The following is a 24,934-nucleotide window of genomic DNA, read 5'->3' as shown; positions in this document are numbered from 1 at the left end:
GAAGACGAGAAAAAGGGAGTTGTGGAACAACATGCAACCAGACAATTCGGCCAAACCGGAAGAAATAGTGGACAAATTTAAAAATTGGGACTTCTCACAATCTAAATGTAAACAACCTGGCGAATCAAGTGTTGAAGCAAGGCATCAAAAGAGGCGCGGGCGGACAAAAGTCGACCGAAAAATCAACTGTCCTGCAAAAAGCAATGAAAAAGCACAAACAAGGGGAAGTTTCCGCGAAAAAATTGTCAGAGGAAGGCCTACTGAAAGCTAGCGGAATACAGAGAACGCTTAGCGAAATTAAAGACTAGAAATGAACGTCCCACGGAAACAAGGCTGGGACTTCTAGAGTGACATTTATTACCGAGGAAATTCGGGTGCGCGACTTTTCATGAGGGGTCTGTGGAACCCGAGCTGCCTAATCTAGCTGGACGAAGATAAAAAAAGGAAACAATTTATAAATTTCACATTTTTTATGAAAATTGAAACACGAACTACTAGTAAAAACTCCTGTTGTTTTTATTAAAATTTTTAACCTAATTTTGCTTAATACGTTTTATTCTGAATTGAAATCAAGTATTACGGTTTACAATTGTTTCACTTGAAAATAAGTTCCTTAGATTATCACATCATCCATTCTCAAACCTACAAAAAGTGTTCCTTTGTAATGATATCAAAAACACTAATACTTGTAACATTCTATGAAACTCGATCAATTAGCACTTTCAATCTCAAAATTAGGTGGATAATTGGACCGCCGATTTCAATTTCGTTTGGGAAAAAGGTTGGACCCCCTATTATGTTTTACTTTTCCCACAGTACCACCCCCCCCCCCCCCCCCCCCTCCGCCTGTGGCAGGGCCCTCCTCCTCTTCTGGGCCCTCTGCTAGTATACTAGTCTTGACTGTAAAAACATAGTAACAATCAAATCGTACCTTTTCAAATTGAAACGGTTGGGCTTTGCCTTTCGAACCAGCAGTTTGTTTGTGTTCATTCAAAAACACTAGCCATTAGACGCTATTTTTGCTCTAGTAATCACAATCCCTAATCTGGCCTTGTGCAAAAAAACTTCCTCTGGAGATAAGAATTTGTTTTCGAATATTTTGTGGTAAAAATAATCCCCGCTCAGCTGCTAGTTACGCCGGCGCTGAACTCAAATATTAATTTTCAAAGAGAATTTTAAAGCTTGACTTTTACAACAATTCTTTTCAAGTGACAATTTTTACCAGGGATAGTAAAAAAGTAGGATAAAATATGAAGATTGATCATGAAAATCATTTGTAGACAAAAATCACTAGTTTCAGTTTTTTCGATCAAGTCTTGTTTGCATCCATGTTCATTTCAAACTTGTTCGTTTTTTGTTCACCCTTCTTTTTATTCGGCTTCTGGTTCAGCTGAAGTTGTTTCTTTTTCAGCTGACTTCAGTTTAGCCAGCTCATCTTCGGCAGTTTGGAGATTCGATTTGGATGACTCCAGCTGAAGTGTCAGATTGGAGAGCTCAACGTTCTTTGCTTCGATAGTGTCCTTAGCCGATTTCAGCTCAGTCTTTAGAGAAGCAACTTGTGCCTCCAGTTTCGTCTTTTGTGCCTACAATCACAAAGTTTCGATAATTTCTAGCAATTATTTAAACTTCTGATCGTTGGAATTTTTTCCTTGTATATAGTGAGCAAATCAATTATGTCGCCACTTTTGATAGTTCGGGTTCTGGAAGTTTATTAGTAGCAGCTGTTGAATTCTTGATCTTTTTAACTTGATCACAAAAGAAAAAGAAATTTATTTTTTTTCCTATGTTTTTTACAACAAAAAGTTTAGCCAAGCCAGTTAAACAAATAAATTTTTACGTACAATAATGATTTGAGAGTGTATTCTAAAGATTTTAGTTGGATTGTTTTAAGTAAAAATTTAAGTTGATTTGTTTGATAATGTAACCATTCCTAGACATGTTTTTATAACCAACAGGTTATATGAATTAAACCTGTTCTCCAGGGAAAAAAAACAAAGAATTCTTGCGCGCACCATCAGTTCGGAGGTGTCTTCACCGTTGGCCTCTGCGAATGCCTCGGGGGCGTCCCGACTGGTCTCACGGGGGATGTCCTGAATGGGCACCAACAGAGGTCCACTCTTCTTTCCCCCCACCCACTCCTTCGCACTCATGGCCGGTTCCACCCCCACAGTGGGCGGATAGAGGTCTTCCTGGAAACCCTCGGCCTGAAAAGGAAGCAGAATAAACCCTGATGTTCGAACTCAGTTTAGTTTTCCGTAATGGAGCTGAACAACTTGAATTTTTGATTTTGAGTTTTTGATGTAAAAAACTATTTGATATACATATTTATATATCCATTAAATTCCAGTTGCTTAATCAAACTGCACGTAGCATCCCTCCAGCTTGTACATTGGTCCTTTCCATTGCGGATGAGCAGTCTCAAATAAGTTCTGGGCAATTTTAATTTAAAGCGAGTGGGAGCCTAAAATGTAACTAAATGGTCGAGATATTTGCTTTTGCGAGAGTTTTTAGATGTTTATCACTAGCTTAATTAATTCTAAATAAGTAATTCTCAATTATTTCTAATGGACGATTTATTTCGTCAATCAAACAATGAGAACGGAAAAAGTCGCAGATGAGGGAAAAGGAAAAGAGACTCAATTTTAAAAATCCGAAAAAGACAGAAAACTTAAGTTTTTCTGACCCGTCTAGGGACAAAGAAGGACACAGGTTCGACCATGGGAGACGAGTTGAGTAGCTTGTAGCTCCTCATGATCTCGCAATCCATGAAGTCCAGACCTCTTTTGGGCATGAAACACATACTCTTCTGGGATGTCTGGGAGTTGAACAAGAACAGGTCGTAGAGTTTCACTTCACCATCGTCGGAGACTACTATCTCAAAGTACCTAATCGTCACCTCGCCCTGAAACAAAAAAAGAGATATAATTTGAACTAAAGATGATTGCTGGTTCAATCGCACGTGCGTTGCACTTTGCAAGGTGAAATCTTGCAAGTAAGTCATAGCTTAATGGTCGCCGGTTATGTGTGCACTTCTCAACCTAAATAATTAACCCGAGTTGGTTGATTAGAAAAATAAAAACCTGTGATGCGGATTTTAAATACTGGTATGAATCACGCAGATAGAGCAAAAAATGAATGTTAGGCTTACTATGCTTCTTGTTTAAAAAGCGCGGTAATCATACGATTATCAAACATTTTATTATTTGAGAAGCTTTTCAATTGTGGAACTTATAGCCATAAACTTTGAAATGGTTCGGAAAATCTCACCCTTGCGGCTACATACAACACACTGCTGTCTGTGTCGAAGAATGGAAACAGACACCCAGAGCCCTCGCCACAGGGATGAGTCACCACACAGGTGTCAATGTCGTCCATCTTCCAGAACTTCAGCTCCGGCTGCTGCAAGCTGGAGAAACCAGTAGTCACCAGCAGGTTAGTCTTGCCCAGAGCACCCATTTTGGTGGCACGTTTCAACTCATGCGCCGGTCCAGAAGCCTAAAATTTGTAAATTGTGGTACTCTATATATAGTTTTTTCGTTTAAAGATTAGACATTTTGCGCAAATAGTTCACTTGAGGCAAAATAAAATCATGAGAAAAATCATCGAAATCTGTGAAACATCCTTGGATGAAGAATTTTGTTCTTATGATTTTTAAACTGCACTTAGATTCAAGATTTTGATCTTAGAGTTTGATATCGGTTAGAATTTAGCAGTAATTTATTTTGCTGTAAGGATTGAGTGAGGTTCGCTACAATATTGCACGTGAGCAAAGAAACGTTTTGATTTCATTAAGAGATCCTAAAAAGTACCTTCATGATGAGTTCGCCCGTTCTAGCGTCGAATGAACGGAGGATCTGTTCCTTGCCCAGAGTGAATATCCTCTCCCCCTCGTAGTCCCAACAGACCTGGAACACGAAGTCCCCGTGCATTTCCGTCTTGCTCACCACCACCTCCTTGTCACTAGCCGCACCCACGTCCAGCACTGCCGCCTGAAACAGAAAGTCAAATAAAAACAGAATACAAAAGAAAATTAGTTCAGTTTTACTAACTTCCACCGGGTGTAAAAGTTTAGCCATTTTTAATAACTTTAGACTTTGTTTTCCATATATTTCCGGTTTTTTGATCCTCGAGTGTTCTACTTCTTTAAAAACACACCTGCATGTATTAAAATTAAGAATCACAGATCTTGAGCTCTAAGAAGTGACAATTAAACTTGCCATTGTGTAGGTTAGCACGACTGTGAAATATAATATATCATACAAAATGTTGTTCTCACAGTGCAGTCGGCGCTGCTGGTGGCGAGTATGTTCTCTGCACTCGGATGCCACTCCATGGTGTACACTCTCTTCTTGTGGTGCGAAATCACTCTCAGGGGCTCCAGGGTCGCGTCACCCTCCTTCAGACCACCCTCTGGAATCACCCAGATCTTGATCTGCAAGAGAGGGAAAAACAAAGTAAAATCACCAAATATGGAAGCAGTGTTGAATTGGTTGAGTCTCTACCTTTCAATTGATAGGTATGTGGTTCGAGACTCACCACGATCCGTGATCGTTGCTTGAGGATGAGACGACGTAACTGAGCCCAGAAAAAAATGCAATAATTCTTATTTCATGGCGCAAGAGCGGTTCTCATTGTTCTCAATATAAAGCTGAAACTGTATAATTGAAGTGGTGATAAAATTTAAATTAGAGTCATCGTCGCTATATGATTAATGATAACCCTTATATGAACTTTTCCCTTAAAAGAGTTCTTTTTTATATCGCTTCGAAAGCGTTTTTTCTTTGAGCTCAGAAAATCTTGAAGGGATGAAGCCTCGCATGAGTGTGTGAAATTTGAGCAAGATACCATAAAATCAGCGGAAAATACAGATATTGCAGTACTGATGTAGCAGTTATGTAACATATACAAGAATCATGCAAATTTCAAGTCGAATGATGTAACTTTAGGTTGGATTATACTCTATGTGACCTAACTTTTGGTTGGTTTATTCTTTATATTGTTTATTCACACTCAGGTAGGGGTTTGTTCCTTACAGTTCCATCGTCGGCAGATGTGGCGAGGACTCTGTCGTTGAATGGGTTCCACTTCAGATCCATCAGCTGACTGCCACTGTGTTTAATCTGCACGTAGTTACCCTGCCGACCAGTCTGAAGTAAAAAAAAACAATTGGTTATAAAAAAAATAACTGCCTCTCATTCATACATTTGTCTTCCAGCTTTTAATATGTCATTATCAAAAAAGAAAGATGGACAAAAAAACTTCGAGCCCCTGAAACCACTTGCAAAATTTGCCTTATAACGGTGTTAATTTCAAAAGTAAAACCCACCACCTTCACTAAATTATAATATACACTAGTATACAATACACCAGTTTGTGTGTGCCATCACCGGTGGGTTCATAGAAATGCTTTTTTTTTTAATTAAGAAGCATTTTATCGACCTTATTAACATCCACAATTTTAATGGTCAATTCTCCCTCGAAAACCTAGAAATGACTCATTGCTTGTGTCTGTGGGTCTTACATGTTTGAGGTCTATGACAGTGAAGCAGCCGGTGGCCTTGGTGGCGATGGCGAGGAACTTGGGGTTGACGCAGCTGTAGTTGTTCTCGAACATGTTGCTGCTCACAGGCACCCCCTCGTAGCTCTCCTGCTTCTTAGCTGCCTGGCCATAGATGTTCCTGAACTTACTGTGATGCACCACTTTCTACAATTACATAAAGTTACTCAAAAACAGTTCATTTTTTTTTAAAGAAAAAATATAATTGCAAGTAGAACAAATAGAAGAAAATGTTAATTTTACTTTATGATAAGAAAGCAAAGCAGAAGAAATAAAGAATGTGTTTTTTTTATATAAGAGGTAACCTTTCGTTACGTTATAATTTTGAAAGGAGATGAAAAGCACAATTAGGACTGGAAGTTTTTGCCAGACTTTCGACCATCAAAAGTTTTCAGGACAGAAAAATTGCGATATTCAGAATCAAGTGTAATTTCATCAACCATTACGACTGAATGCAGTTTTTAATCTGTGACATTTTTTTTAACCTAAGAAGAAATTTCAGCCTTTAGGTTTAAAAGAAATTTTTTATGAACTATTTTTCCGACTGTTTGTATTCTATCGTTTTCAATCTTTCCAAATAGTTTCCTTTCCAATTAGTACTTTGCGACACAGTTTTGATTTTTGTCATTTTAGTCTATTACCTGCAAATAAAATATGTACTAGCCACCGTGTAGAATTATTTTTAAATATAAATGGTAACATGAAAGGAATACAGACAGACTGGAAAATGATTTCCCAATTGCTGATGGTTTGGTTTTAACCTAATTGGCAAAGACTTTATTCCAATGATTGGTGAGTTATCGTAATTGATGAAAATGTTCTAGCAAAAGCTGGAAACCTGGAAAGGAAAACAAGTCGGAATTTAAGAAAAAGGACATGACTATTGCAGCTGGATTGTTTTAAGCAGTGCTTGGAGCTGCCCAATCTTTTTGGCATTTGTCTCTGGATTCCACAGCATTTATCACTAAAAAGCTAAAAACTTTTTGGTAGATTTCTCAACAATTATTTTTGAGCCTTGTTGCAAACTCGCCAACAAACACAAAAAAGTACACCGATGTCTTCCTAAAGTGAAATTTCAATCCATACGATTATTCAAAAATTCCTTGCTGATTAACAGAAACATTTTTTGAAACATTTTTCTCTAAAATAAACTATTGTGTTACCTCTTTAACCAGCGTAACATCGAAAGACCTGGATTTGAAATTGCAGGTTCTACTTCCAGTATACATATGGATAAATTAGCAAGAGCAAAATGTAGTTCAAAAGTAAACAAAAATAATTTTCAGGGATGATTGATGAAAAAAGTTTAATTGCACACCAACAAAACCAACAATTTTTGTAAAGAAAATGAATTAGTTTAATACAAAAGTTTAATCAACCGGTTGGCCTGCAAATAAAACTGACAGAAAATTAGCTTTCAGCCGTTAAATTTAAACTTTTGACACCTCAATTGACGCTTTATCTCTAAATAATTGTATTGTAATTGTAAATCAATTTTAAAATGAAATGCTGAACAAAGAAACCATCAAATTGCATAAAAAAAAGAAAAAAGAAACTCATTAATAAGTTTTGCACAAAAAATTAGACTTTGAACTTCAGGGAAATCAAACTACAGTTTGCGGTTTCCTTGGCATTTATAGAACAGCCAATCTGAAACTGTCTTGAAAATGGTTTCCTTATAGAATGACGCTTTTGGTTCCAAATTAGCAAGTAAAATTTCTCTATAAGGTTTCAGCTTCAGTCATAAAATTTGCCTTTTAAAATAAGTGAAAAATCATTTCCTCAAATGAGAAAATTCTCTCTTATTATAGTCAATATTATCAAAGTTTAAAAAATGTTAAAAAGAAAAGCAGCCAAGGTGTCTGCTGATTTTAAATTGCAACAAAAAAGAACAACTTTCCTAGAAGAAACTCTTTTGTGCTTGAATGTGTAAATTAGTTTTCCTGTTTTTTTTCCTTTTTCTTTTTTTTTATAAGTTTTAAACTAATGCAAACCTTCTGTTACTACCCGAGTAAAAACTTAAATTTTAGCTAGCTAATCACACAAAAAAGTAGTGATAGCATTATTTAACTATTTGAAATCAAGTCAATTTTGAGTTATTCAAAAATAGAAAACAAAACAAGAATAAACGGTAGCTGTGCAAGCAGTCCCGAGAAAGTTACAAACGGCTACCATTTTTGAAAAAAAAATAAAAACAAAGAAGCCAAAAAAAACAAAAAAATAATAAAAATTCATTAGTAGACTGAATCATTATTTGTCGCTTGATAATTATACTAACAAAAAAAAATTTAAAAAAAATGTCTGTGCTTTTAAAAAAATTCAAGTTGGCTCTAGAAATTTTAGGAATGTTTTAGACACAAAGTTTGCAGCTTTTCGGAACTCAATGAAAATGGACGTCTGTAAATAGGAAAAACCCTATAAATAACAGAAGAAGCATTCAACACCTAAATCGACACCAAGTAAACCCGGTTGCCGTGCAAGTAGCACACTTTTTCTTTTTTCAAATTAGTGTCGGTTTTTGCAAGTAGCGCACATTTTGTTCATATTGATGTCTTTCTTGTGCCTGGTGTGATCGAAAGACCACCTGAAAGAAAACTTGGAAAATCAGCAGCATATACGACACTCTTTGTAATTTAGCCATGTTGGTCAACAATTTTTGGCAAAAAAACTAAAAAAAAAATCCTTAAAAACAGATTTAAAAAAACTCTTTTTATAAAAAATTTTGCAGAAAGTTTAAAGTTTTCAATCTCAAAATGGCGCTGAAATCTTTAAAAAAATCACTGGAATAAATTTTTTTGGATAGTTTTTATTGTCACTTAAATCACAACTGAAAGGCTTTCAATATGATATATCAGTCGAACCAGTCCGATGATTATTTGTGGTTTCTGATTTTGCATTGAAAACTACAAAAACCACCTGAACACAAATTCCTCCAATCTTTCATTGGTCGGAACAAAAAATTAGAAAAAGAACACTTTAACCTCGCTGAAGCTCGAAACATCTGAAGAATAGGATCTGTGGACCGGTTTGCGATATGTGTTGGTAATTCCAGACATTTTAGCAGATTCCACTGACAAAGAAAAAATAATTTCGATTTACGGAAATTTAGTTTTTTGCTTGTGAATGCGAAAACGGAATTAGGTATTTCAATCGAATTATGGAAAATGAAGGAAACAGACAGTGTTAAACGGAGGAAAATTTTGCTGTTAACAAGTTTCCCACAAACATAGAATGCTATATTTTTTTGCAACATCGACTTGCGTTTTCTTCGTTTGACTAAAATCATACTACACTAAACAGTTTTAATTTTTTATTGATGAAAAAATAATTTGATTGATCTAAAGACCCTTTTGGCTCCTGCAAGCTAGATTTAGTAGTAAAATTGATGTCTCACTTTTAGTCAATTCGTTAATTATTATAAAAAAATTTATTAAATTAAATAAATTATTAATTTTATTGACAAGGGTCAGCTCGAAAAAATGACAAAAGCTTAGAAACTCGTTTGCACCCTCAGGTTCCTGAAAAAATTATACTAAAAGATGAACAATTTTTTTTTCTTTTGTTTTTTTGGTGATTTTTTCAGGCTAAAATAAGCCTAGTGACGTTGACCTCTGATCTAAAAATCAATCAAAATTAGTTCTAGAAAACATTTGTTCAACCGCTTTGATTTTTCTTAGATGTTTTTGGCTTCTTTTATCCAAAGAAATTTTTTTGCAAAAATTTATGGGCCGCTGGCAAATTGTGAAAAACGTGGTCTTTTTTGCAAATTTGAGTTCGAGAAGTCACTAAATTGTATCTAAAAATCTCTTCAAAAATTTTTAGATTGGGAAACAAATAGGGAAAAAATTACCATTTTTGGAAAAAGTGAGGATCGAGCCTTGAACATGTGTTTCTAAGCGTGTGAGCTACGCTTTTTCCTAAACTCTATGTAAAACTACGAACGTTGCCGGTAAGAACAACATTTTGAAGGTTTTATCTATGATGCTGGGAGCATAGCAAAGGTTTTTTTATCCCCATAAAAGTATTTCAAATTGAGACTTGGCAAGCTACTTGATCATAATATTTCCTTACACGACTTAAAATTTATGACTCAATATTTGACAATTACAGTCCAAAATTTAGAGTTACTCAAAAGTTTCCGTATAAAATACTACTGGAGACCAACTAAAGGGCAGTCTAATTATTTAAGGGTTCGCGAGATAAACAGTAGTGATTTTTATTCATTCAAATATTTTTATTCATAATGAATAATCAATCTTCCACAACAAAAACTACACTTCCCACTCTTAGCTCAATGACAGTAAAACCAGAAAGCAACTGATAGGCTTTCTGAGGGCTGTGCGTGCGGTAATTTACTAAAATCAAATGAGAACAGATGAAACATTTAAACGATATATGAAAAAAAAAATGAGTTTAACAAAAAAAGTAAATGTAGCATAATCACTTTTGCTTATTGCTTGAATTGAGGCAAGCCATTTGTTCATGTTTTTAATATGCTAGTCCCTGAATACATCCCATTGTACCTTACCTACCGTTATGATGGATAATACTAAGACAAAAAGGGAAAAAAAACTATTTTTGAATTATTTTATTAATTTTTCAACGCAAATGTTTTTAATTGGCAAGAAAGTGCAATCGGAATTTTCAGGGCTCCGCTCTGATATACGAGCAGTACTGTTTTTTTTATATTTTCAGCCTGCAAAAAAGTACTTGAGCATATGCTTAGCGGGAATATAAAACTAGGTTATTAGTTCAAAGTTTGTATAGACTTAACGTTCTCCAAGTTCATTATCGGGGTGGATATTCGTTGCATTGGTGCTTGAGACATTGTAAATATAAACTTAAAACAAAAACTACTTTTTTCGATGGCACCTGTCAAAGTTCTTTATTGGTGTGTTTAAAACCGACGCCTACCGCTATCTTAAAAGGGACACCTAACTCCGGCTACGCTGATGTTCAATAAACAATCAATAACACCTTTTTTATAGTAGTTTAGACTGGTCGGCCAAAAATGGATCTCTTAAAATAGAACCAAAGAATGATTCCTTTGGAAAAATTTAGCAGCTATAATTGAGGGCCAAATTATTCGAGCAAAAACGCAAAAACAGCATTTTCTCATCATAGGGGTGTTAATGCACAATTATTCGCAACTAGCGTCAAAGCTGAGAATCGATGGATTTTTTTTTGTTATAATTCCCTGGAATTGTATCTTTGTGTATCAAATAGATTAAACGGGGCCTAGGAAATTAGACGACAAGCAAATTAGACGACCGTAAAGAAACGGAATTTAGGGACAACCAGTATTTACTCAGCCAAAATATAATTTAAATCTGTAAACAAGTTTCACGCAATTTGCACGCAAGTTATGGTCTAAATTCCGTTATTTTCTGATCGTCTAATTTCTTGTCGTCTAAGTTCCTAAACCCCAGATTAAACTTAACGAATCCCCCTTAATATAATAAGGGGGTAGTTAAAGAGATCAGAGGAAGGATATGGGAAAAACCAGAAGCAATGAATATGACCAGTGTAGGCAGAGGGTTTTAATAGTTAGTTTATTGGTTAATTTGTTAATGAATTAAATTAAAGTCACAGGCGTGATCATTGAATAATGATTGCAATACCTGTGCACGGTTGGAAGCAGTTCGTTGGGTGGCCTGATAAATCAAAATGAAATCAACCAAACTATCGAATTTTAAAAAATAAGCTGAAAAAAAAACTTGTTCCATGTCAATAAATTGTCAGTGATTTTCGCGATTCTCTTTATACTTCTTGAATAGAAGTGTTTTTTGCATTTATGATTTTTATTACCCTGAAATTTGATATTGTTGCTAAATCTTTGAAAGCGGCATGGTTAATGGTTGATAAAGTTTCCTCTTTAATTGAAGAGTTATTTAAATAAAAAACACTATTTTGCTGATAACCTTTTAATTTTCATAAGCCTCAAAGTTATTGAAGCAAATTAACTATTGGTAAAAAGCTCTGTTTTATTTTTGCATTTTAAACCCATGTTCACTTCAGGGATGCTTTTTTTACACAATGAAAAAAAAAACATTTTGAATTAGGCTACAAACAAATGGTGAACTTTGTTATATTCTTTGTTAAAATTTTTTATTCGGTGAACTCATGTTGGGTGTTCGAGGCCCACACTTAAATCGTGATGGCAGAGCAAAGAATCAAGTCCAGTTATTTGTTTTCGAAATGTTTAATTGACAAAAAATGGCAGTATAAAAACCTCAGTTTTTTCGCGTGTAATATTTTTTCGCAGACAAAAAAAATGTCAACCTAGACTTTGTCAATCACATGTCACAATTGTCAATTTTTTCAGCCATTTTTTCGAAAGTTTATGAAGTGGAAACACAAAAACTTACTGCCATTTTGAGGAATGATGAAATTCAGCTGAGAACAGTGGTCAGGATACTAGTACAAGAAGTAAATTATGTTCTGAATAACAGACTTGGTTTGATGGGGCAACCTAACCTATCTGAATGAACACGAAATGGTAAAAGTAAACAAATGTAACAGTACAATTCAAACACGAAGTTCAGATATTTGCCAATCGATGCTATAGATTTGAAATCTGAAAAGAAGCCGCAAAATGATTTTTATTCAAATTCTCAAAGCAAAACAGCTCAAAACAGGACTCGAAACGGTAAACAATGATGATTTAGAGCCCAAACTTCTCTGATAATCTGGGCAATTAGTTCGAAGCTATTAGTATATAATAGCCATATTATGAAGTTGACGATGACCCTTGAATTTGTTTGTGTAATTTATCAGGTGTTTGTGCTGCGGAAGAAATTCTCAATTTAGATGTCTCTAACTTTCACGAGGTTCCATTTATCTAATAGTAGTACAGTGAGCAGACTCGTTACTGAGTTTTTTCAAAAAATGCAGTTGTTATATTTTCTTTCAAAATTTTGTTAAAATTAATTTAACTTTACACCCTGGTTTCCTTTACACTCGGGTTGACTACTTAACCACAGATTGTAAAAAATAACCGTAATAGTAGAAATCATTGAAGTTTTACTTACAAATCTCTACTTTAATATTTTCAAAGACAACATTTTGAGAATTTTAGCTTTTCGGAACCTTATATGGCGCACTAAAAAAAATCTTTTATTAAAGAAAACGACCAAGTTAAACTTTTGAAAGATTAACAAAACAAATTTAAATTGGAAGACTTTGAGTGTAGCCAACATTTTTTTTTGATAACTCGGAATGATAACTTCTGCTTTTAGAGATGCCTGCTCACTGCAATCTCTACCAACTGAAAGAGCCCTCTGTTCGTAAGTTAAACTACGCAACATATAATTACTTGTCGTGATATTTGCAGACTAGTTTGTTTGTTCACCGAATGGATGGTAATTTGGTACCAAACTCTGCAATATGGTCGCCTCCGAAGCTCTAAATGGAGTTATGATACCGATGATGCTGATGTTGAATACCGTCTATAGCACGTTGGTATATGGTATAACTATAACCGTGGTAAGTATAGACGCAAGTGCAAAAGAGCTCTTGTCTTACCATATAAGGAGGCCTTGTGTTATATTTTGATAAGATTCTTTTATGCTATCAAAAATAGCCAATATGCTTCATATGTATTTTACATTCAATGCAAAATAACCATTTGAGGCAATGCCGTTATGTTGCATTACTTTTGCAAAATGAAATCCAGAGCAAAGACTGAGAATCGTTTGGAAAAAAGTCTGAGAATAAAACTGCTCGCATCAAGGCGTATCCTTGATTGTTACAACTGTCTATCTTCTACAAGACAATACCACAACACAAACTCTAGCTCAAAGACGTTTAAAACTGGTCCATATGGTCTAATAACATACTCTGAAGCCTGAAAACTTCTTTGTAAGTTATGGGATAACTTTATTTTGAAGACAATTTGAAACCAGAAGCCAATCATTACTTTGGAACAAACTTCAACGAGACAGCTCGTATAACAGGGCGAAGCCTAATTTTTATGACTGCATTTTAGTGTCTATGGAGTAGTTTAAAATTGATGATATTTTTGAAAAAAAAAGTAAATTTATGAAACATTCATTGCAAATTTTTTTTAAAGTCATCCTCCCAAACGCTATGTAAAGTACAAAGTGATATATTTTGCATATAGCACAATATTAAATAGACACTTCTTGGCTATCTTTTAACCCTCATAATTTTACGAAAAAATGTCTGAGTGAAATATCATATAAGTTAAATTTCTGGTGCAAAAATTTTCACCTGCATTTCGCATATTGTGGGAGATGATTCTCCAGAAAAAACTCGAAATAAATTTTGAAATTTTTCATTTTTTTTGAAATTTTCACCAATAATTTAATATTTAACTACCCCCAGAAATCAAAATACAGTTGAAAATTTCAGAGCCTTGTTCTGATACTTTTTTTCTAGTAAGAGGAAGATAAAAATAGAGCGACAGAATTGATTTATGCGATTACTACTAAAAATAACTAGAAAGCTTTTTTGTTGATTGAAGTAATCTGTTTCTGTAATTCTGAGAAAAAGCGTAGATTAAACGCTTACTTTAAATTGGTTGCTTTAATTTAATTTCTCGGAAATAGTTAGTAAACCGTAGAAAAAAACTTATTAATTAACTTACATAGCCTGGTTCTACGTTAGAATTTTTTACCAATCAAAATTACACTTTTCCCACTTAGCCTTCGGCAAAATTACTGCGCCTTAAATAGTGGGATGGGTGATCATAACATGATTTGCCTATCAAAAGCAGGGCGAAAACTTGATTGCAGTGAAAAAATTGATTATAATAACAGACAATAAAACGCAATATAATTTTGTTTTTTAAGGCGTAGATGTTGAAATAACCTGGCTCAGAAATGAATTGAGGCAAGCTATTGTCCTGATTGCTCATGCATGGGCTCTGACACCAGTAGTCTTGTTTTTATTCCACATGGAATGGTTGTCAACAGATTGGAGTCACATTTGACTTCATCAGTTCGCAAAAAATTTTGTAACTTTGTTAGACCAAAACGCTTATTGTTCCGACTTTCGATACGAAAGTAACGGAATATTTGTGCTCGGGGTGGGTTTTTTTTTCTTCAGACAACTTTCGACTTTTTAACTAGCCATTTTTGACGGAATTTCATTCGAAAGCCATTGTTGTCTTGCGCTTAAATTTGAAAAGATATTTCACCTGTGATCATTTTTCGTAAAATTATGAGGGTTTAAAGGAAGTACTCTGTTATTGGAAGTACTGTTTGTTTTGGTCTGTTTGAATTGAATTTAGAAATTAGAACGAGCACAATTTGCTTAAAAAGATTGGCCTCATTCAACTTTTTTTGCTAAAATTGAGCTGATTTAGCTCCTTTTGATGAAAACACGGCTCCTTCAGTATTTTTCTTTAAAAATTGGGCTCATTTGAGGCCTAATTCAGAAATTGGTTTGCGGGATGATTATTTGTGGCTGAATGGTTTTTTCTCCAGGCAATTTTCTACTTATTAACTTGGATTTTTTGGCAAGTTTTTAAAAACTATCTGAAAAGTATTGATGTCTGGAACTCACATTTAAAAGTTATTTCACCTCTGATTTTTGTCGCGAAATTGTGGAGGTTTTAAAATTGCCATTTTGTTTAATTTTGTACAACTAACGCGCAATATATTTTGTTCTCGTAAAATCGGAAATAAACTGGCTCAGATATTTTTCTAAATTGAATTGAGGCAAGTTTTTGTCCTGATTGCTACAATATTATCTTTTGTCAAAGCAACATTAATTTTTCATTTAACTTTGAAGTGATTGAACTGTCAGAGCTTTCAGGGTTTGGCCCTGACACCAATAATAATTTTTCCTAGTTTCACGGCGAACATTTTCAACATTGGATTCACATTCGACTTGTTCAAAACAAAGAAATTTCATGTTATTTTTCTTAGACCAAAATGCTTCGGAATCAGCTACGACAAAACCTGCGTGGCAAACTTTTGGCTATGTTCTACAACAGAGATCAATTATGAATCATTTAATTTCAATCAAAACAATCAGAATGCGCAAAGTAACTTTTAAAATTGAATCGGCAAATCGTTACAATTTGATTCACGAGATCTTTGTATTTTCTGCTGATTGATTAAAACTAGCAGTCTGTTGATCCGACCGACGAAAAAAGAAGCAGGAAAACAATATCAGAAAAAATGCATATATGAAGAAACTATTTATATCTAAAGAGATCAACCAAGAAGAGGGTATAATGAGATAAGAGATAATGACTATACACATAGTCACTTCAGTCCCCTGTTAGAGCACTATTTTTTTCATTTTGATAGGTTTTTTATCGCTGTTTCATTGCTGAAAATAAGCCAAATTAGCAATATTTTTCGATAAAATTTGCTATTGTGGCAATGGACATCGATAATTCATGGATGGCGATCACAGTTTTTTTTTCACTTTTTTATCGCTAATTTTCAATGTGAGCTCAACCCGGTTGTCTTCATGTGTATAGACCTGTATGCTACCTCTGTGTTATCAATACTTAAGAAACTAAAGCTAAAGAGCTTATCAGCTATAACTCTCATTTGAAAGCTACTAGAAAGAGTTAAAATTTCGTAAGTTTTAGCGATGATTTTCTACGGAATCATTACTGAAATAGCTCTGAAAAATCTGAAGCATACACGAATCAGCGCTGGAAAATAGCGATCACTATAATACTACAGAAAAAGCGATAATTAACGGTGGGACTTCAACCCGGGCAAATAAATTTCTCAATAGATATACTTTTGCTTTTTTTTTACATACATACATCAACATAAAACTGTGTGAAATGTATATGAAGAAATTCACCTGTTTCAAAACAACGCTGAATCAATTTTTTTTGAACAAGTTGCAATTCCACAGCTGATAGGTAATACGATGTGGTTTTTCTTTGCAAACAAATGTTCAGGGTCCAGTTATTAGCCTAGTTTGAAATTAGTTGCCTCTTTCAATATCATTTTAATTGTTGCACGCATTGTCCTCTCAGTTTTTTGGAAATTTTGACATGTTGTAGATTTTGTGCAGAAGCTGCAGATTGCATGTTTCAATTGAAATCAGATTGCAGGAAAGATCTGAATGAAGCCTCGCTGGGGAAACTATTTCGATAATCATATGAAGGTGCAAGAGGATTTTCAAAATCAAGTTTTACTTTATTTTTCAGCAAATTTTGACAAAAAATTCAAACAAAAATAACTTGAGACTCTTGAAAACACTGCAAGAATATTGAACGCTTAACCCTGGTACAGAAAAGTTTTCATTTTTTTTTATTTTGATGAACTTCATCGGATTTCTAGGTTGTTTATACTAGCAACAAAATGTTTAAAGCATATTGTTTTCTCGCAACATTCAAATTAACGAAAAGAAATGACCAAATGGTTGCAGAAGAAACACTTTGAAATTGTTTCTTGGTTTTTTGGGACAAAAACTTTTTTTAAATTGTTCGTTTTATTGAAAAATTTATTAGCTGGATTGTAGGTTTTTAAATTTTTATTTGAATGATTTAAAAAGATATTAAGAACCAGTGATCTTGTTCTGGAAAAAGACTTACAATTTTTGTAAGACACTTTTCAAGATACTTTTCCCAAAGTTTTGGAGCCATAAAAGTTATATAATCTCTTACTTGCTATAAAGACTTTTCACTAATGTTTTCTCTACCGAAGTAAAAAAATTCAAGAAAAATTAATCATAAAAATGCTTTGACTTCGGGTTAGCTGCAAACTGACAATTTTTAACTCTGACGCGCAATCTTTTTATAGACATATCATAAAGACATAAAATAAATCAAATAAGTTGCCCAACGGTCTTTGCTGGCCGCTTTGTGAGAACCTTTGATGATTGAAAGTCAGCTTTAGTCTTGAAAAACATGGAGACGGGTTCTTAAACATCTTTTCGAAAAATGTTTGAAAAAAAAAACAATTTTTCCAGAATCAATTAAATAATCGGGTTGCAAAATTAGCGGTTGAAGCATTTAACTGCAACTAGTTAAACATGTGAGAAACGACTCCTGGTCAACTATGAATCCAAATTTTTGTCCCTGTACCGGCTGCACTTCTGCTGAGTTTAGCGAAACTGAAAAACTTTATAGACTAGGCTAGTTTCTGGCAGTAAAAACTTGTTTTGATGAACAGTTATTTGTTTGGACTAATTGCTTTAAAGAAAATGTACAGTAAAAAATTCTTCTAGGTAGTGCGCGGGTGCAGGTTAAAATTACTCGCAGCATTCAAACAATTTACGCTCAAATCTGGAAATGGTTGAGGGAATTGAGACTTTTATCGTTTAAATTTTTCTCCACGTGTAATTATTCAGCATTAAAGCTTCCTACAGTTGTTATTAAAAAGGAAAGCTGCAAGGCCAAGTTAGCTCAAACGATCCGGGCACTATTTTTGAGAGTCCGCCATTTACTGTTTAAGCACGTGATCAGTCTGAAAAGGAGTTTTAACAAGAGCCCAAAACTGAAACTCACGTAGAACAATGAATGACCCGAAACTTCCATTGCGCGGAATTTGATCATTTCAATTGTTCACAACAAGTATATATAAACATGTCTCATTACCAATCCTGTTAAAATATATTAGCTGGATTGTAGGTTTTTATATTTTTATTTGAATGATTTAAAAAGATATTAAGAACCAGTGATCTTGTTCTGGAAAAAGACTTACAAATTTTGTAAGACACTTTTCAAGATACTTTGCCCAAAGTTTTGGAGCCATAAAAGTTATATAATCTCTTAGTTGCTATAAAGACTTTTCACTAATGTTTTCTCTACCGAAGTAAAAAATTCAAGAAAAATTAATAATAAAAATGCTTTGACTTCGGGTTAGCTGCAAACTGACAATTTTTAACTCTGACGCGCAATCTTTTTATAGACATATCATAAAGACATAAAATAAATCAAATAAGTTGCCCAACGGTCTTTGCTGGCCACTTTGTGAGAACCTTTGATGATTGAAAGTCAGCTTTAGTCTTGAAAAACATGGAGAAGGGTTCTTAAACATGTTTTCGAAAAATGTTTGAAAAAAAAAACAATTTTTCCAGAATCAATTAAATAATCGGGTTGCAAAATTAGCGGTTGAAGCATTTAACTGCAACTAGTTAAACATGTGAGAAACGACTCCAGGTCAAGTATGAATCCAAATTTTTGTCCCTGTATCGGCTGCACTTCTGCTGAGTTTAGCGAAACTGAAAAATTTTATAGACTAGGCTAGTTTCTGGCAGTAAAAACTTGTTTTGATGAACAGTTGTTTGTTTGGACTAATTGCTTTAAAGAAACTGTACAGTAAAAAATTCTTCTAGGTAGTGCGCGGGTGCAGGTTAAAATTACTCGCAGCATCCAAACAATTTACGCTCAGATCTGGAAATGGTTGAGGGAGTTGAGACTTTTATCGTTTAAGTTTTTCTCCACGTGTAATTATTCAGCATTAAAGCTTCCTACAGTTGTTATTAAAAAGGAAAGCTGCAAGGCCAAGTTAGCTCAAACGATCCGGGCACTATTTTTGAGAGTCCGCCATTTACTGTTTAAGCACGTGATCAGTCTGAAAAGGAGTTTTAACAAGAGCCCAAAACTGAAACTCACGTAGAACAATGAATGACCCGAAACTTCCATTGCGCGGAATTTGATCATTTCAATTGTTCACAACAAGTATATATAAACATGTCTCATTACCAATCCAGTTAAAATATATTAGCTGGATTGTAGGTTTTTATATTTTTATTTGAATGGTTTAAAAAGATATTAAGAACCAGTGATCTTGTTCTGGAAAAAGACTTACAATTTTTGTAAGACACTTTTCAAGATACTTTGCCCAAAGTTTTGGAGCCATAAAAGTTATATAATCTCTTAGTTGCTATAAAGACTTTTCACTAATGTTTTCTCTACCGAAGTAAAAAATTCAAGAAAAATAATAATAAAAATGCTTTGACTTCGGGTTAGCTGCAAACTGACAATTTTTAACTCTGACGCGCAATCTTTTTATAGACATATCATAAAGACATAAAATAAATCAAATAAGTTGCCCAACGGTCTTTGCTGGCCACTTTGTGAGAACCTTTGATGATTGAAAGTCAACTTTAGTCTTGAAAAACATGGAGAAGGGTTCTTAAACATCTTTTCGAAAAATGTTTGAAAAAAAAACAATTTTTCCAGAATCAATTAAATAATCGGGTTGCAAAATTAGCGGTTGAAGCATTTAACTGCAACTAGTTAAACATGTGAGAAACGACTCCAGGTCAAGTATGAATCCAAATTATTGTCCCTGTATCGGCTGCACTTCTGCTGAGTTTAGCGAAACTGAAAAATTTTATAGACTAGGCTAGTTTCTGGCAGTAAAAACTTGTTTTGATGAACAGTTGTTTGTTTGGACTAATTGCTTTAAAGAAACTGTACAGTAAAAAATTCTTCTAGGTAGTGCGCGGGTGCAGGTTAAAATTACTCGCAGCATCCAAACAATTTACGCTCAGATCTGGAAATGGTTGAGGGAGTTGAGACTTTTATCGTTTAAGTTTTTCTCCACGTGTAATTATTCAGCATTAAAGCTTCCTACAGTTGTTATTAAAAAGGAAAGCTGCAAGGCCAAGTTAGCTCAAACGATCCGGGCACTATTTTTGAGAGTCCGCCATTTACTGTTTAAGCACGTAATCAGTCTGAAAAGGAGTTTTAACAAGAGCCCAAAACTGAAACTCACGTAGAACAATGAATGACCCGAAACTTCCATTGCGCGGAATTTGATCATTTCAATTGTTCACAACAAGTATATATAAACATGTCTCATTACCAATCCAGTTAAAATATATTAGCTGGATTGTAGGTTTTTATATTTTTATTTGAATGATTTAAAAAGATATTAAGAACCAGTGATCTTGTTCTGGAAAAAGACTTACAATTTTTGTAAGACACTTTTCAAGATACTTTGCCCAAAGTTTTGGAGCCATAAAAGTTATATAATCTCTTAGTTGCTATAAAGACTTTTCACTAATGTTTTCTCTACCGAAGTAAAAAATTCAAGAAAAATTAATAATAAAAATGCTTTGACTTCGGGTTAGCTGCAAACTGACAATTTTTAACTCTGACGCGCAATCTTTTTATAGACATATCATAAAGACATAAAATAAATCAAATAAGTTGCCCAACGGTCTTTGCTGGCCACTTTGTGAGAACCTTTGATGATTGAAAGTCAGCTTTAGTCTTGAAAAACATGGAGACGGGTTCTTAAACATCTTTTCGAAAAATGTTTGAAAAAAAAAACAATTTTTCCAGAATCAATTAAATAATCGGGTTGCAAAATTAGCGGTTGAAGCATTTAATTGCAACTAGTTAAACATGTGAGAAACGACTCCAGGTCAACTATGAATCCAAATTTTTGTCCCTGTATCGGCTGCACTTCTGCTGAGTTTAGCGAAACTGAAAAATTTTATAGACTAGGCTAGTTTCTGGCAGTAAAAACTTGTTTTGATGAACAGTTGTTTGTTTGGACTAATTGCTTTAAAGAAAATGTACAGTAAAAAATTCTTCTAGGTAGTGCGCGGGTGCAGGTTAAAATTACTCGCAGCATCCAAACAATTTACGCTCAGATCTGGAAATGGTTGAGGGAGTTGAGACTTTTATCGTTTAAGTTTTTCTCCACGTGTAATTATTCAGCATTAAAGCTTCCTACAGTTGTTATTAAAAAGGAAAGCTGCAAGGCCAAGTTAACTCAAACGATCCGGGCACTATTTTTGAGAGTCCGCCATTTACTGTTTAAGCACGTGATCAGTCTGAAAAGGAGTTTTAACAAGAGCCCAAAACTGAAACTCACGTAGAACAATGAATGACCCGAAACTTCCATTGCGCGGAATTTGATCATTTCAATTGTTCACAACAAGTATATATAAACATGTCTCATTACCAAAAAAATGCTTTTTTTTCTAATTGCAAAAAAAAACTCACAGAAGCTTAGCCGAGGATTTTAGATGGATAATCATATGAGGATGCGAAAGGAATTTAAAAGCAATTTAATTTTTTCTCTGTGCAAAAATTCTTCAAGTTGCAGAATAAGTTGTAGATGAAATGAAAAATTAGCTTGAGATAAGCTCTTACTTGCTATAAGACCTTTTACTAATGTTATCTCCACTGTGGGCAAACATTAAAAAAAATAAAAACCTGGTTTGGTTTTGCTGTATCAGCAGACTGACAATTGTTAATTTTGACGCGCGATGTTTTATAGACATCGAAAAGACATAAAATTTTTCCAGTTAATTGCCGAACGGCCAGCTATACAAAATTCGTTGTTCGTCGGTATGCTAAGCTACCCTAATTAAATATTCAAAAAGTCTGCTCGTATAAGGACAAAATTCTGAATGTTATAACTGCATTTTATTTTTTAAAGGAGTAGTTTAAATTCAAACAATTTATCATTTATTCAAAACAAAAAAATCAAAAGTATTTCGAAAACCGTCCCCCCACATGCTTTGTAAAGTACAAAATGTTATATTTTATATATAACAGCAGAAATTTATATAGACCAAAAAGCAAGCCTCAACCCAATTTGCGTTAATTTTTACGAGGGATTAAATCTCAGCTTTTTTTTTGAAAACCCCCCATTTTTTTGAAAACCATCCCCAACACGCTATGTAAAGTACAAAATGATGTAATTTGCATTGGAAAAAAATAAATAGACCAAAAAGCAAGCCTCAACCCAATTTGCGTTAATTTCTACGAAGGATTAAATCTGAGCTTTTTTTTGAAAACCCCCATTTTTTTGAAAACCATTCCCAAAACGCTATGTAAAGTACAAAGTGATATAATTTGCATTGGAAAAAAAATAAATAGACCCAAGGGCAAGCCTCAACCCAAAAAGGAACGATTTCTACGATTAAATCTGCGCGTTAATTGCACGAAATCTATCGCAAGTTAATTGTCCCAAATAGGCCAAATTGGCAATCTTTAAACCCTAATAGCTGTGCAAAAAATATCATAGGTAAAATATCTGCTTAATTTTGAGCACAAGCCAACAATAACTTTCGAATGATCATTTAAAATTCTCTCAAAAATTGCTGGTTAAAAATTCGCAATTTGTCTAGAGAGAAATAAACCGCCACGAGAACAAAAAACTGTCATTTAATTTGAAACTAGTCTGATTAAAATCAAATTTTAGATATCATGTCTTTGCTGGCCGCGGTGCTAGATGCTTTGAAGAATAAAAATCAGTTTTAGTTTAGATATCATGTCTTTGCTGGCCGCGCTGCTAGATGCTTTGAAGAATGAAAATCAGTTTTAGTTATGAACATCATGGAACCGGGTTGTTGAAAAACACTTCAAAAAAATGTTTCGAAAAAAAAACAATTCTTCGAGAAACCATTTAAAGAGTGATTGTCAGTCCAAAAAAGCACTTAACTGCAACCAGTTAAACATGTGAGAAACTACTCCCGACCAACTATGAACCCAACTTTTGCCCATTAAACGATTGCACTTCTGCTGAACTTAGCGGGAGCTGAACAGCTTCTCGATTACCCTGGACTTGGGCAGTAAAAAAACTTATATGCGTGAACAGTGTTTGTTTGTTCAAATTGCCTTTTTATGGACAATTTACAGCAAAACTTTTCTCTTGATATTGCTCAAGCGCAATCTGAAATCGCTCGCAACATCAACTAATCAGTCATTTTAGGCACCGTTCTGCAAATTGTTTGAAGAACCTGAGACTGTCTATTGTATACCTTACTAACTTTGCTCTACACAGTGTTAGTGTTCTAACATTAAATCTTCTAGCATTAAATCTTCCTGTTTTTTTTCTATTATATGTACCAGCAAAAACTGATGTTTTCTTTTGGGATGTTGAATGCCTGAAAGTTCAATAACCTTTGGGTTCTTGGCAATGGCAAAAATATCATTTTGTCGAGAATTAATTAAGAAGACTGTTTGTTTCAAAATGGCTGTTGCTATTTTTGTTGCTGTTTTTGTTGTTTTTGTTGTTGCCAGGTGGCATCTAAGACTTTTCTCTGCTTTGAGGCTAAAATATTTCTTATCCGTACGGATATTGTAGTAAAAACATCCATTACTGTTAATACCAGTTACGTGCAAGAATCACCAGTTGGAACTTACAGCTAGTTTAGATAGCTTACATTGTTAAAGCATATAGAAGTCTGATGATTAAATAAGTATCTATTTCTACGTAACGACATATCTGCTAGTTCCCATGAGGCACTGTCTCTCAAATGATTCGAGGTCAGTGTCAGCCAGACTTACACAAAGAGAGTTGAATTGAAGTTGTTATCTTTTCTTGTCTCATTCTCAACTAGCATAGAATATTCCAATCCAACATAGTTTATATGTCACATAACGGATGAGGGTATAACAACATTGATGATAAGCTGTTAATGATCTATATTAAGATCTATGCTTTTGAACAATGCTATAAACATTCTATGCAGTATCGATTCACTGTGGTGCCTCAAGCTGGTTTTTGAAGGCGCTTCGACGTCGTTTGAAAACCAATTTTAAAAATTTGTTGAAAATGAAACTAAATGAAATTTGCTGAAAATTTTACAATTTTTATTTAAACTCCCAACAACGCCAAACCTCAAAAAACAAAACAGATCATTTGCTTCTATAGCATCATTTTTGCAACGTAGCTTGCCTCATTTCGAACTGGAATAATTCGGTGTGATCAATTACCTAATTACGCTTTCAGAGAAAAATCGGGTTAAAGCGCGCTCCACATTTTGCTGTAAGGTAATTCAAAAACTTTTGGCAAAATTGTCGCAAAAACTCAAGTGATTAAGTCAAGTGTTATAAACACGATTGTCAAAAATTGTTTTTCGGAGAGTTGGAATTTGTTTTAAGCGAAGAAAAAGCAAATCGGCACAACAATCCCAATTAAAAGACTTTGGCATTGGTGTTTTCCTTTAACTAGGTGTCATTTTAATTTTTTTCCCCAGTATTTGTGTTACAAAACTTTCCTAATCGATAAAACAGCAGCAGTTGCACATAAAGTAACCTAATTTTTTAGGAAAAAAAACAAAAAAATACTGAGCGAATTAAGTCTACAGTCGTGCAGTCGTGAAAGTTACTGCTTTGTTTTTAGGGGGAAACGATAGAAAAATAAAAACACCTCTTGATTTTATCCCAACACAAACAGTATAAAGAAAAATAATTTCGTTCTGAATTTTGAAAAATAAGGGGAATATTCATGCTTGTGTTGGTTTTTACATTCAGCCTATTTTCGTACTTGACATCAAAAAAATAATTTCGAACTAAATGTCATAAATTTTTTTTTTACCATTTAAAAATTATTGTTGCCTGGAGCTCAAAAATTGAAAAAAAAATTCAACTGTGATCATTTTTTCCAAGTTATGATGGTTTGAAAATTACTAGTTTGACAAATTTGGTAGAATTAACGCGCGATATATTTCTGCTATTAT

General features: G+C 34.1%; 1 protein-coding gene across 5 annotated transcripts; it reads right to left on the bottom strand.

Annotated features, from left to right (window-relative positions):
* Positions 1–1,168: 1,168 nt before the first annotated feature.
* LOC134851009 (coronin-1A-like) lies at positions 1,169–13,088 on the bottom strand. 5 transcript variants are annotated; one of them, XM_063866884.1, is made up of 11 exons: positions 12,810–13,088; positions 11,926–12,398; positions 11,179–11,211; positions 5,522–5,704; positions 5,034–5,147; positions 4,277–4,432; positions 3,810–3,989; positions 3,268–3,495; positions 2,684–2,902; positions 2,013–2,204; positions 1,169–1,583 (listed from the first exon to the last, which is right to left on the bottom strand). In XM_063866884.1, the coding sequence occupies exons 2-11, from the start codon at positions 11,929–11,931 to the stop codon at positions 1,371–1,373; spliced, it is 1,524 nt and encodes a 507-aa protein (XP_063722954.1). In that variant the 5' UTR covers positions 11,932–12,398; positions 12,810–13,088; the 3' UTR covers positions 1,169–1,370. The 5 variants fall into 5 exon arrangements, with proteins under 5 accessions (XP_063722954.1, XP_063722956.1, XP_063722955.1 ...); XM_063866886.1 differs by having other exon boundaries at positions 12,822–13,088; XM_063866885.1 differs by having other exon boundaries at positions 12,826–13,088.
* Positions 13,089–24,934: the final 11,846 nt, after the last annotated feature.

This window comes from Symsagittifera roscoffensis, chromosome 7, assembly GCF_963678635.1.
Source record: "Symsagittifera roscoffensis chromosome 7, txSymRosc1.1, whole genome shotgun sequence".
Classification (NCBI taxonomy): Eukaryota; Metazoa; Xenacoelomorpha; order Acoela; family Convolutidae; genus Symsagittifera; species Symsagittifera roscoffensis.
Note: the sequence above shows the minus strand (reverse complement) of the source record. Positions and strands in the feature narration are given on the sequence as shown.